This window comes from Anomaloglossus baeobatrachus, chromosome 8, assembly GCF_048569485.1.
Source record: "Anomaloglossus baeobatrachus isolate aAnoBae1 chromosome 8, aAnoBae1.hap1, whole genome shotgun sequence".
NCBI lineage: Eukaryota > Metazoa > Chordata > Amphibia > Anura > Aromobatidae > Anomaloglossus > Anomaloglossus baeobatrachus.
Window position 1 is genome coordinate 112,511,074 of NC_134360.1, and position 13,276 is coordinate 112,524,349.

At 43.8% G+C, this 13,276-nt stretch overlaps 1 protein-coding gene across 3 annotated transcripts in view; it reads left to right on the forward strand.

Annotated features, from left to right (window-relative positions):
* The window catches only part of GORAB (golgin, RAB6 interacting), a 200,288-nt gene that overhangs the window by 3,245 nt on the left and 183,767 nt on the right, over nt 1-13,276 (forward strand). For 2 of the 3 annotated variants that reach the window (XM_075321951.1, XM_075321953.1), the window contains exon 2: nt 8,667-8,979. In XM_075321951.1, coding sequence (XP_075178066.1) covers nt 8,667-8,979 — 313 coding nt within the window. Of the gene's footprint in view, nt 1-5,914; nt 5,997-8,666; nt 8,980-13,276 lie in introns of those variants that run through there. The other variant, XM_075321952.1, reaches the window with a different exon arrangement.

Below are 13,276 nucleotides of genomic sequence, written 5' to 3' on the forward strand. Positions count from 1 at the left end.
CGCGCGAGACGCTGGCCGTCACGTCATAATCACGCATGCGCGGCAGTGGGGACGCGTCGCCAAGGCTCCCGCGCATGCGCGCGACGCTGAGACAGCCGCGACTGCGCACGCACGAGCGGCACCAGGCGCGATCGCATGGAGACTACTGAGCAGCAAAACAGTGAGTAAATGTAATCCAGTCTCTCTACAGGTGGAACAATTCAATGATATTCATGATTTTGAAGACATGACAACGTCATGTAAATAAGTCCATCCATGGATTTTCGTAGAGATCTTAATTTTCACAGGGTGGTCATATGATTAGTTTCTAGGTCCTGTTAATAAAAGGACATATACAAATTATACAAGCCTGACCTTCAGGGAGGGATGCACAAGTAAGTACGAAGTTAAAAAGGTTAAAAAGTTTAAAAGACAAAGGATGCAGGTGAGGGGAACAAATGGCAAATTCACAATATCCCTAAATGATTACATTACACATAGGATGAGGTGTACATGACAGAGCCACATACACCAACTGTCATGAAATGAAATGGTCACCAGGAGAGAAAATGGTATGTATAGTCAGCATCATATTGTGCCTATAAAAAGGGAGCATAACTCACTGATTCGTTTAAACCTCTGGGAACCAGTGTGTCCAACGTCACTATCCATTTGGTCTCACACTGCGCCAGGCGTTTCTTGAGATCACCACCTCTGATTTCCTCCTCCCCCCCCACTATTACATCAATTCCTCTTACCTTTAATTTTGAGGGGTCACAGGAGTGATGTGATCTAAAGTGCCTGGGCAGTGTTTTCAGTATGGTCGGCTCTTCCTCTGTTTTAGCCGCAGCAATGTCCCTTACGTGCTCCCTGACCCTGATGCGGAGCTCCCGGGAGGTGAGTCCCACATAGGTCAGGGGGCACGTACAAGTGGCAAAATATACCACATGCGTGGTTTCACATGTGATATAATGCTTGATGTTGTAGGTCTTCCGTCCATCAGATGAGCAGAATGTATTGCTCCGAAGGACATTGCTGCAGGCCACACAGTGGTCACAGGGCGAAACACCCCTGAGGAGGTCCGAGAGACCCAAATGGATTCATTCGAGGTGGGACATAGTGGCTCTGTACCAAGAGGTCCCTCAGATTTCTTGCTCTCCTGGAGGTCATTAAGGGATCCGGGGCAAGTATTTCAGCCAAGACTGGGTCAGTCATTAAGACCGGCCAGTGCCTCTTCAAGATCTGACGCATGGTCCCCCACTCCTGACTATGTGTTCCAATGAATCTCACCGCTATATCATGTTCTGCCTGCTTCTTTGGAGTATCCGCGAGTAGCTGCAGCCGGAAGGTCTTTTTGGCCCGATTATAACCGGCCCTGATACTTCTACCGCTGTAGCCCCTTTCACGGAATCGATCCCTGAGATCAGCCGACTGAGAATCAAAACTGCCAATGGAAGAGCAGATCCGTCTCATCCTCAAATACTGCCCGGTCGGAACGGCGCGAATTGTTGAGGGGTTATGATCAGATGAAGCGTGTAGCAGAGCGTTGACGGACATCTTACGGAAAACGTCCGTCTGAATCGATCCCCTCTGATCCACCTGAATCATAATGTCAAGGAAATCGATCCTGCATCTGCTACTTTTATAAGTGAGTTTGATGTTAAAATGATTGATGTTTAACTGCCCCATAAATAGGTCGAGCTGCTCAGCTGAACCCTGCCACACAAACAAACCCTGCCATTTGATGTACAACACCCACATGTTTTGCCTGCACTCTTGAGATTGCCATATTTACATGTATTATACATGCACACCCCAGCCTATGTTATTGTCAAATATGGGGGCTACCCGTCATTAATATTTTTACTGGTTTTTATGACGTTTTGGATGTTTATTCCCACTGTGTTTAATAAAATTCTGTTATTTTTGCACCTCAAAAACTCTTGTCCTCTCTAAAAAAAAAAGTGAAAAATGTATTGTAGTACATGAACATGTGTATGTGATCATCAGACATATAATCATTTTTATGATACAATAATCAAGATATTTAGATAGAACATAAAATATATTTATTGGAATACAACTTTAGAACACAAACTGTAATAAATTGTAAATATGTAATACACTATGTAATATACAGTAGATTACATATCTTGTGTGTATATTACATATTTACAATTTATTACAATTTTGTGTTCTAAAGATGTATTCCAATAAATATATTTTATCTAAATATCTTGATTATTGTATCATAAAAATGATTAAATGTCTGATGTTCACATTGCACTAAAATACATTTTTCACTTAAATATAAGCATTATACTAAATGTTATTATTTAGTATGTTTTTGTTGAAAACTGCACTATGTAATACACTATGTAAGTGGCAAAAAACAGTTTTCAACAAAAACATACTAAATAACATTTGTGCAGTCTATGAATTTCTTCTAAGAAATATTCAAATTGTCTCTCCAGGAAAGGAGACAAACTCTAGTGCCACCTATTGAAAGTAGCGATCCTGAAAGTCAAAAGTGGATTTTTAACAATCCTTTGCATATGACTTAGGATTTATGCCAGATCAGAATCCCAATTTGCAGACACGGTGTTTCGGGGTGCTTGCCCCTCGTCAGTGCAAAGTATGAGGTGTCTGATCCGGCTCATGAGAAGCTATGTGGGGACCATGGGGGAACACTAGTCTCCTTGAGGAGACTTTGCAAGCCAGTCTGGCTGCCAGTAAGGGGACTTATAGCTACAATGCCCCTATGGGAAATATTCAAATTGTCTCTCCAGGAAATAGAAATAGAATTGCCTCCATCAGATCCTCCTTCGCAGATGACCTAAAATCTGACCTAATAATTTTAAAGCTAGAGAACAACCTCTCTACAGTAACTTGGGTTGGAGGCAAAACCGTAACCACATGGGCAACATCTCTAATAATTTCCAGGTATAAAGGAATTGCCTCATGCACAGTCAGTTCTGATGAATGGTTGAATTTTTCTATTTCTTTGAGAGCAAATGAAACATTTTACTGAAATATGGTCAATCTGCTGCTATAGGAGACGGAGTGAAATCTTTTTCCTTGCGGCAACGCTTTGCCTGCTCCATGTCATCCAAATACTTTTCAAAGTTAAACTCCTCATCTGATGAGGATGAAGATAAGGCAGCAGTAGCACTGTCAGGACCCAAGTCCTCTTGCGTCTGGCAGTCCTGTAGCTGCTCATCCTAACTGCTACCTCACTCAAAGCTTCTTTTCCTTTAGTAAGCTGTTGATCGTCAAGCAGTATACGATGACTTGGGTCCACATAAACAGCTGCCAGAAGAAATTTATTTTCCAATAGCTGTGTCTCTCCGTTTCATTGAAGCAGAAATGCCATCTGGGATTAAACCTCCTCTTTGGGACAGGCAAAATAGCAAGTTTTTCCACTCCCTTATGAAAATGCCAGGAGTTAAATCCTCAGATTTGAAGAAACATTTATTCATGTGCGTAACAAAAACATTTTCGGTCCTATGTGGACCTTCCTCAGTAGCACATGTGTGAGGGAACACGCTGTGTGGGCTGTCAGATGCGGAATCCACCGCTGTATTGGGGGCTGCCCAACAACGTTTTTGTTACGCACATGAATAAATTTTTCTTCAAATCATCTTGGGAGTGCCTTGTATACTTCTCACTGTTTGGCTTTGGAACCTGAATTGCACCCCAATATCTCCGACGCATATATAGGAAGTGCCATTCTCTTCTTGCTGTAATTTTTTTTAGTCATGGTAAATGGGTGATTAAGCAATTCCTTCAGTTCAGCCACCTGTGTACATTGACCTTCATTTAAGGTTACTTGAGGGTTCACCATATCTATAAGAAAGAAATTATTTTAGTTCAAGCAATCGCTCAGTTATTAAGTGCTGCCTCACCGAGTGGCTTGATCAACAATTGCCCTTTCCCAGCACGTCTCTTCAAGATGGAATCAATTTTAGGGGTTCTGGCGGCAATAACCAATTTCCTCACTTTTCCAATCAGATTTTCAGCATGTCCGCCCAGTTTCACACATCCGGCTTTTCGCCGGTTTGGCGGATGCGGCTGTCTTGCTAAATTCTACTAAAAAGGGGGCTGAAAGCCCATACTTGCGAAGCGCTCACTGTTATCCTAATCAGGCACGAATATTAATATTCTTTATAGCAAGATACTATTTATTTTAATAGCACATGAATAGTCAATGGTACATAGGCATTAGAACCACTTTTTTAGTCATAGAATCTTATACAATAACAGAAATATGCATCAACATTACCATTTGTTGTAGCAATCCTTCTCTTCGGAGGGACTCGATTTAATGAGTAGGAAACAACATGGCATCTTGCATCACAGGAGTACTGCGTACACTTCAGCGTCCTGGAAATGTCCCTAACATTAAGCGAGTCCGGTGCATTTTTATAGGAAAATTTGTAGTCGTGTGCAAATGCAGTATTGCAATTGTGAATGGTTAATTGGTGACCAGCATGTGACAGCTGAGTCATGTTCATGTAACTTGACCACAAACTGCTGTGGGCACCAGCAGCTTCCTGCACATTTACTTGTACATTCTGCCAGTTGACAACTGGCCGACCACAGTTGACCACAGTTTTAGTGAAATATTGCAATGAGCCGTAAATTTTATATGCCAGCTTCCTTACACCTGTTTTAAGCCAACCACAAGTTTCCTGTAAGTGGAACTGTAAAGGTTACTTCCTCATTATCGTGGTTTTGCTTCAAGACCTGTTTGACACGTATTCGTCATCATGGTAAAATTGGTTATCCAGAGGACATCTCTCTTTGATACTGAATTATTGATGGATCAAATAATATCTGGGATCACTATATCTTTTGATTATGATCCCTATCTAAATCGCACTCATTCTTCAGTCAGATCACATTGATATCACAGCGACGCACGCCAATACAGTACAGTGGCAGCGCTGCAACTTCCGGGTCACATGACAGCATGTGACCGGCGTTTGTCGCGCTGTCACTGTACTGTATACACTGTACTGGAGTGCGCCGCATCCGCCAAACCGGCGAAAAGCCGGATGTGTGAAATCGGGGTCCCTCTTGCAGACTCTTTTTGCCAGCTGCAGCGTGTGCACAACACAGCGCATGTGATCAATATGAAAGTGTTTTGAAGCAGCTTCAACAAGATCATCTAATTGTAAAGTATCAATTTGATGTTCTTCTGTTGTAATATCTGTTTGTTCCTTAGTTACAGGAACAGCGCTGTGGCTCCATCTCACCACATACTGAATCCTAAATTTTCTTCTAGCTGTTGTTCATTACTCTCATTCATCAGTTTAATTGTACTTATGTTTGGAGCATTGTCCGTTACAATAGCAAGAACCTGTTCTTCTTTTTTTAGTTCGTAATCTTGCAGAACTTTTTCCACTAAGGCCTGGAGAAACTGGCTGCTGTGATGAGCTTTAGTATCTTTTACTGCCAGTGTCTTGCTAACAATTTCTTTCTTGACACAAAAATATCGAACATTGATGGCAAAATAATTCAGTGAAATGCAGTGACTCTGGCATCCAGCAAAGGCATTGGGTTTCAAGATAGGACATTCAGACACAGCGTTTTGTGAGAATCCGTTTTTGTGCTCAAAAACAAATCCTCACAAAGAATGAGCATGTCAGTTTGTGGCATTTTTCTAATCTGCTTTTGCTATTGAAAGCATTATTTATGAACTCAAAAACCTTTCAGGTGATGCAGTTTTTTAAAAAGCTGATCTGCTTTTGCCGCTGACAAACGTATCCTCAAAAAATGCAGCAAAAACGGTGTGTGAATGTAGCCTTAGATCAGGAATAGAACAGCCATTTATAGGACATTTCATAACTTTCCCAAATTCCTATGAAAAAATATTCAGTACATTCTGCATTGCACTACTGTCCCCAATTTATTACATATTTTAGGAGTTGGAGTTGGTGCCCCCCGAGGAAGCCCTACGCGAAACGCAGCGTCGGGGCCCCTAGGACAGCACTTACCGCGGTTTAACATTATGGGTGAGCACTTTTGACCTTTTATATACTCCTGTGACTTGGTGGCTGCAGCGTAGCCGTAGTGTGCGGTATGCTTGACTGCCTTTCCTTGTGTTGGGACTTGGATGCCTGGGTCTTCCCATACATTGTAAACCTTCCCACCACTCAGTGATTGCGGCTCCTCCCCCTACCTCCGTGCTTTAGACATATGGGCATATGTTTTTGATGTTACAAGAGATGCCTTGCGCATATTGATACTACTATATATGCCATAATTATTGTCTACACGGGGGTGGTGTTCTGATCCTCACACTGACTAGTGTTGCCTTATGTTATTGCACTGATTTGGCTGGCCCAGACATCGGTGGCACCATGTGAACACTATCCTTACTTTAAGCGGGTTATATCCTGTGTTTGCATACTACATACTTGGCACAACCTGCACTGCACTTTAAAGATTTGTGCTCACAAATTACATTTCCTGCGGTAATCTTGCTGCTCCTCCTTTGCACCTTATTTCCCCCCCCCCCCTTACTGTGTGTTTATTTTATCTAACATTGTATTTCAATAAAATGGTACTTTTAATTGAATCTTTGGAATATGACTCCGTTTTTCTTGATTGTATATGCTCAAAAAATGCAGTAAAAACGGTGTGTGAATGTAGCCTTAGATCAGGAATAGAACAGCCATTTATAGGACATTTCATAACTTTCCCAAATACCTATGAAAAAATATTCAGTACATTCTGCATTGCACTAGTGTCCCCAATTTATTATATATTTTAGAAGTCTGAGTCGGTGCATTTTATACCGACTCCACCAAAATGAACTCCGACTCAGACTCCACAGCCCTGTGGTGTACAAAGGAGGGATACACCTGTCAAAGTACCAAACAGTCATTATTACAGACACAGCAAAATACACTTAAAAACACTAAAAAAGGCATAAAAGTCCCAATATTCAACATTCAACGGAAGAGCCGGGTAAGTTCCCAGGACTGTCGCATCTAATGGATGCAACAATTCCAGGTGGCTGCTGACTGATATTTTTAGGCTGGAGGGAAGCCTAAAAACGACAGGCCTCCCCAGTCTGAGAATAGCAGCCCTCAACTGTGTGGCTTTATGTTGTCTAGGTTTCAATTTGGGGGAGGGTTGCACGTTGTTTTTTTAAATAAATAAATTAATTCATTTATTTTACTGCACGATATAGACCCACCGGCGGCTGTGATTGGTTGCAGTGAGACAGCTTTCACTCAGCGTGGGGGCTCGTCTGACTGCAGACTGCAGTTTTTTAGCAACTTCCATAAATTACCGTATTTTTTGGACCATAAGATGCACCCTGGTTTTAGAGGAGGAAAATAAAATTTTAAGCAAAAAATGTGGTCATGACACACTGTTATGGGGCGAGGATCTTCTGCTGACACTGTTATGGGGGGTAATGTCCTCAAATTCTCTACTAAGGTACCCCAGCCTGGTAATGATCCTCCTTGTATATCAGCCTTGCATATCATCCCCATCTGTGTGTGTGTGTGTGTGTGTGTGTGTGTATATAGATAGCTATAGATAGATATATATATTTCTATCCCTATCCTGCTATATACTGCCATCCTGGAATATGCCCTCATCCTGCTATATACTCCCATCCATCCTGCTATATACCCCCATCCATCCTGTTATATGGCATGTATCCTGTCACACAAAAAAAAGAAAACGTTTATACTCACCTTTCCTCGCTCCATGCAGCATCGCTCCTCCCCCTGTCTGTGGTGGCAAAAGCGCCGCTGATCTGTGTGGAGCCGTCACCGTTGTCTGCAGCATCGCTCCTCCCCCTGTCTGCCTGTCAGCTGACCTGCTTGGAGACTAGCGGCGCGCACAGCAATGACATCATCGCTGTGCTCACCTCTCTACACAGATCAGCTGGCTGGCACAGACAGGAGGAGATCGCGATGCTGCAGGTAAGTAACTGGTGTGTATACCGTAATATTCACTGCGCCCCGCGCTGATGATGCGCGAGGGGCAGTGAATACAACCGCACATGATCATTCCAGGTTGTAGTTGCCAGGGGTGATCATGCGGGTCGGCTGTTAATTATGCGCGCACCCCCCCTGCCCACCTGTCAGCGCTGGCTTCAGCGCTGAGGGATGATGGGCGGAAGGACAGGCGTGCATATGTAATGAGCGGGCCCACGTGGTCACGGCAGGCGCTGCTACAGCCTGCTTGTGCCCCTGATGACCCGCAGCACCCTCATTACCCGCAGCCACATTCAGACTATAAGACGCACCCCCCACTTTCCCCCTACATTTGGGGTGGAAAAAGTGCGTCTTATAGTCCGAAAAATACGGTACAGCGGGTAGTGCTGATTATGTAGACATCCACCACTCATTCCCCCTCTCCTTCAAGGAATGTCAAACAGCGGTCAGGTAATCCCATTCCCTGATATGAGGTAGTCAGAGATCGCCTGTATGTCCAGCATTGGCATTTACCACTTTCTCTTCCTGAGCGTTATGCCACCCCTCTTTTCTCTGACATGCAAACTACAACACACATATTCCTGTGTCCAGATAGTTGAGGGGGTTCACAGAATGGCTAAGGTGTTCACTGATCTTTTGTCATCTGTTCCCTAGGTAAAGCAAAGTTGTAATTAACAATTAACATTTTTTACTTTTTTATTTTAATTGATCTCTATATTTCACCAGAATTGCCAGACCCTAAGATTCCAGGAGCTTGTCCACCAGAAGCATTTTTAAGTCACAAACCGCCTCAAGGGAGAAAGGTCCCAGTTCAGAAGCTGGCTAAGCAAGATGAAGTCCCTACTGCACAAAAAGACCACTCCTCATCCAATCAAAAAAATACTACTGTGCCAGTATACTCACCCAGCTCAACCCAAGTCAAGAAATCACTAGAAGACCAGCCTAAACAACAAGCTGTGGACAGCAAAGAAGTCACAACAGAGTCACCTAGTATGAGGGCAAAGGAGGATGAAGATCTGTCAAGAAAAGAGGTGGAACTGTTAGTAAGTTTTTTTTTTTTTTGTTTTTTTTTTGTTTTTTTTCTTTCATAGTTTCATAGTTTTTAAGGTTGAAGGGAGACTCTAAGTCCATCTAGTTCAACCCGTAGCCTAACATGTTGATCCAGATGAAGGCAAAAAACCCCCAATGTGTCAAATAAGCTCCAATGGGGAAAAAAAATCCTTCCTGACTCCACATACGGCAATCAGACTAGTTCCCTGGATCAACACCCTGTCATAAAATCTAATATACATAACTGGTAATATTACATTTTTCAAGAAAATGCTTAAATGTTAGTAGTGAATCACTCATTACAACATCATGCGGCAGAGAGCTCCATAGTCTCACTGCTCGTACAGTAAAGAATCCTCGTCTGTGGTTATGATTAAACCTTCTTTCCTCGAGACGTAGCGGATGCTCCCGTGTTCCAGTCGCAGGCCTAGGTGTAAATAGATCTTTGGAAAGGTCTCTGTACTGTCCCCTCATATGTTTATACATTGTGATTAGATCCCCCTAAGCCTTTGTTTTTCCAAACTAAATAACCCCAAGTTTAATACCCTGTCTTGGTGTTGCAGCCCACCCATTCCTCTGATAATCTTGGTCGCTCTTCTATCTACCTGTAAGATTATGTTATTTATAACCTTCTATACTTTTGCTATCAAGAAAAGCATCCATTCCTCTCTTAAATTCATTCAGTGAGTTGGCCATCACCACTTCCTCAGGAAGAGAGTTCCAGAGCCTCACTGCTCTTACCGTGAAGAACCCTCTTCTATGCTGATGTAGGAATTTTCTTTCCTCCAATCGAAGAGAATGCCCCCTTGTTCTTGTCATAGTCCTTGGTACAAACAGATCATGGGAGAGATCTCTATATGGCCCTCTGATATATTTGTACATATTTCCTACATTATTTCCTTTTTATGTAACGTGTAGTTTTATTTCTTTTTGAAAGACCTTTAATCTGTGTTCTGTGTTTGTTTGACCATCTATAGCCCCTTGAATACATAATACAGCTCTCCTGTCTTGATGAGTACGATGGATCTAAATCCAATATAGATGATGTCCAAAAATGAGGTCCAGTCCATCCAAAAAGTCCAGGCTTTTTAAATCTTGTAATTTAAAGCAGCGCAGTAAAGGATGGTATATCTAAAATAACCCCTTCACCCACGGCCGACTTTCCATTTTTAGTTTTTATTTGCGTCACTTCTTCCGATAGTCGTAACTTTTTTTTTTTCTCCGTCAATCTTGCCATATAAGGGCTTGATTTTTTTTTTTTTTTTTGTGGGACGAATTGTACTTTTAAATGAAACCACAAGTTTTACCATATATTTTACTGGAAAACTGCAAAAAAATTCCAAGTGTGGAAAAATTTGAAAAAAAATAAAAGAAATAGTGCGATTGCATGATTGTTTTTGGGTTATTTTATTCAGTGTCCTCATTTTTCGGGATCTATTGCTCAGTGTCTGCTTATTGTGTTTGTCTCGACCTGACATTTTTATTAGTACTATTTTTGTGCAGATGCTAAATTTTGATCGCCTGTTATTGCATTTTGCGCAAAATTTGCGGTGACCAAAAAACGTAATTTTGGCGAAGGAATTTATTTGCTGTTACTCCGTTTATCGATCAGATTGATTTTATATTTTGATAGAGCAAGCATTTCCTAACGCGGAGATGCCAAATGTGTGTATAGTTTATATATATTTTTTTTTTAACCCTTTTCAATGGGGTGAACAGAGGGTGATTTGAACTTTTTTTTTTATTTTCTTTACTTTACTACTCCCCCTAGGGGACTATAAGGATCAGCAGTCTGATTGCTCCTTCATTTCTGTTGATCACAGCTACACAGCCGAGACCACCAGAAATGCTCATCTTGTAACAGGTAGCACTCGCTATAGGAGTCATCACATGACCCTGTGCTACCATGACAATTATCAGCTCACAGTGATCATGTCACAGCACTGCCGATGGGGCCCGGGTAAGTGAAGTTTATCGCGTCAGGGATTTAAATTGCAATATCACATTTTGACATCGCGATTTAAGGAGTTAACAGGCGCGGATGTTCAAATCAGCTGACATGTGCGCGGATCACCGGCAGCTGCCCGATGTTACGATGTACCGTTACAGCCCACGGTCGTTAAGGGGATAACGTTATGAATGATTGAGTTAATGGGACTTAAGATTATATATATATATATTTTTCTTCGGCGCTCCATTGGGAGACCCAGACGATTAGTTTGATTGGGTGTATAGCTACTGCCTCCGGAGGCCACACAAAGCATTACACTAAAAAGTGTAAGGCCCCTCCCCTTCTGGCTATACACCCCCCGTGGGATCACGGGCTGCTCAGTTTTCAAGCTTTGTGCGAAGGAGGTCAGACATCCACGCATAGCTCCACTGTTTTTAGTCAGCAGCAGCTGCTGACTATGTCGGTTGGAAGAAAAGTGGGCCCATATGGGGCCCCCAGCATGCTCCCTTCTCACCCCACTCTTGTCGGCGGTGTTTGTTAAGGTTGAGGTACCCATTGCGGGTACGGAGGCTGGAGCCCACATGCTGCTTTCCTTCCCCATCCCCCCTCAGGGCTCTGGGTGAAGTGGGATCTTACCGGTCTCCAGGCACTGAGGCCGGGCTCCATCCACAGACCCAGAGAACCTGCTGGATATGGAGCTGAGTATCGTCAGGGACAGAGCCCTGCTACATCAAGGTACTCTGTGTCCCCATACACATCGCGCACACACACACCAGCATTGCTGGGAGTGTTAGTGCGCCGGGGACAACAGCGCGGAGCGCTTGTGCTATTATTCACTGCAGCTTTGCTGAGTGAATTTATGTATTAGAAAGGGCCGCGCCGGCCGCTGCTGGGTGTTTTTACACTGTGGCGCGGCTGGGACTTGTGGTGCGCCGGGGACTTCCGCGCTGGCCGTGCACATAGGACGGCCGCGCTTATTACTCGAGTCCCCGGCTTTGCGGCCTAGTTTTCGTTTCGTTCCCGCCCCCAGCCCTGCCAGTCAGGGGAGGGGCGGGACGCTGTACAGAAAGTCAGCGCCGAGAGCTGGAGTCTGCTTTGCATTCTCCAGCCCCCTCACTGAACACAGTGGGACGTCAGTTTTCCCGCTCTTGTCTGGGGCACGCCCACGGCCCACCCCTCTGCACAGGACGCCGGCAGCCATTACAGTTTGCAGTCTGGGCTGGAGAACGGAGACAAGCTCTGGGCAACCAGTCACAGGATTCTGGCGACCTCACACCCGCTTTTGTATGCTACACACTGCACTGTACGGTCGCTATTCTGGGCTATATACTCTCCTAGATGGCTAGACTACAGCAGCAAAAAGCAAGGGTGCTAAGGCACAGGCTTTCTATGCTGCTTGTATTGCATGTGCTGAAGTGTTCATTTGTACTTTATGCTTGTATGCTATACATGGCACTGTACGGTCGCTATTCTGGGCTATATACTCTCCTAGATGGCTAGACTACAGCAGCAAAAAGCAAGGGTGCTAAGGCACAGGCTTTCTATGCTGCTTGTATTGCATGTGCTGAAGTGTTCATTTGTACTGGATGCTTGTATGCTATACACTGCACTGTACGGTCGCTATTCTGGGCTATATACTCTCCTAGATGGCTAGACTACAGCAGCAAAAAGCAAGGGTGCTAAGGCACAGGCTTTCTATGCTGCTTGTATTGCATGTGCTGAAGTGTTCATTTGTACTGTATGCTTGTATGCTATACACTGCACTGTACGGTCGCTATTCTTGGCTATATACTCTCCTAGATGGCTAGACTACAGCAGCAAAAAGCAACGGTGCTAAGGCACAGGCTTTCTATGCTGCTTGTATTGCATGTGCTGAAGTGTTCAGTTGTACTTTATGCTTGTATGCTATACATGGCACTGTACGGGCGCTATTCCTGGCTATATACTATCCTAGATGGCTAGACGACAGCAGCAAAAAAGCAAGGGTGCCAAGGCACAGGCTTTCTATGCTGCTTGTATTGCATGTGCTGAAGTGTTCATTTGTACTTTATGCTTGTATGCTATACACTGCACTGTACGGTCGCTATTCTTGGCAAGATGGCTAGACAACAGCAGCAAAAAAGCAAGAGGCAGCAAAAAGCAAGAGTGCCAAGGCACAGGCTTTCTATGCTGCTTGTACTGCATGTGATACTGTTCCACCGACAGGTTCCACTGACTCCCATTGTGTGCAATGCTTCCCTGTGGCACTTGCTCAGCCGGGGTCTCTGCTAGAGGTGGCCAAAGGAACCACCTGTGAACCCTGTCCAGGGACAGGGACGGAGTTGCAGTTTCGGCT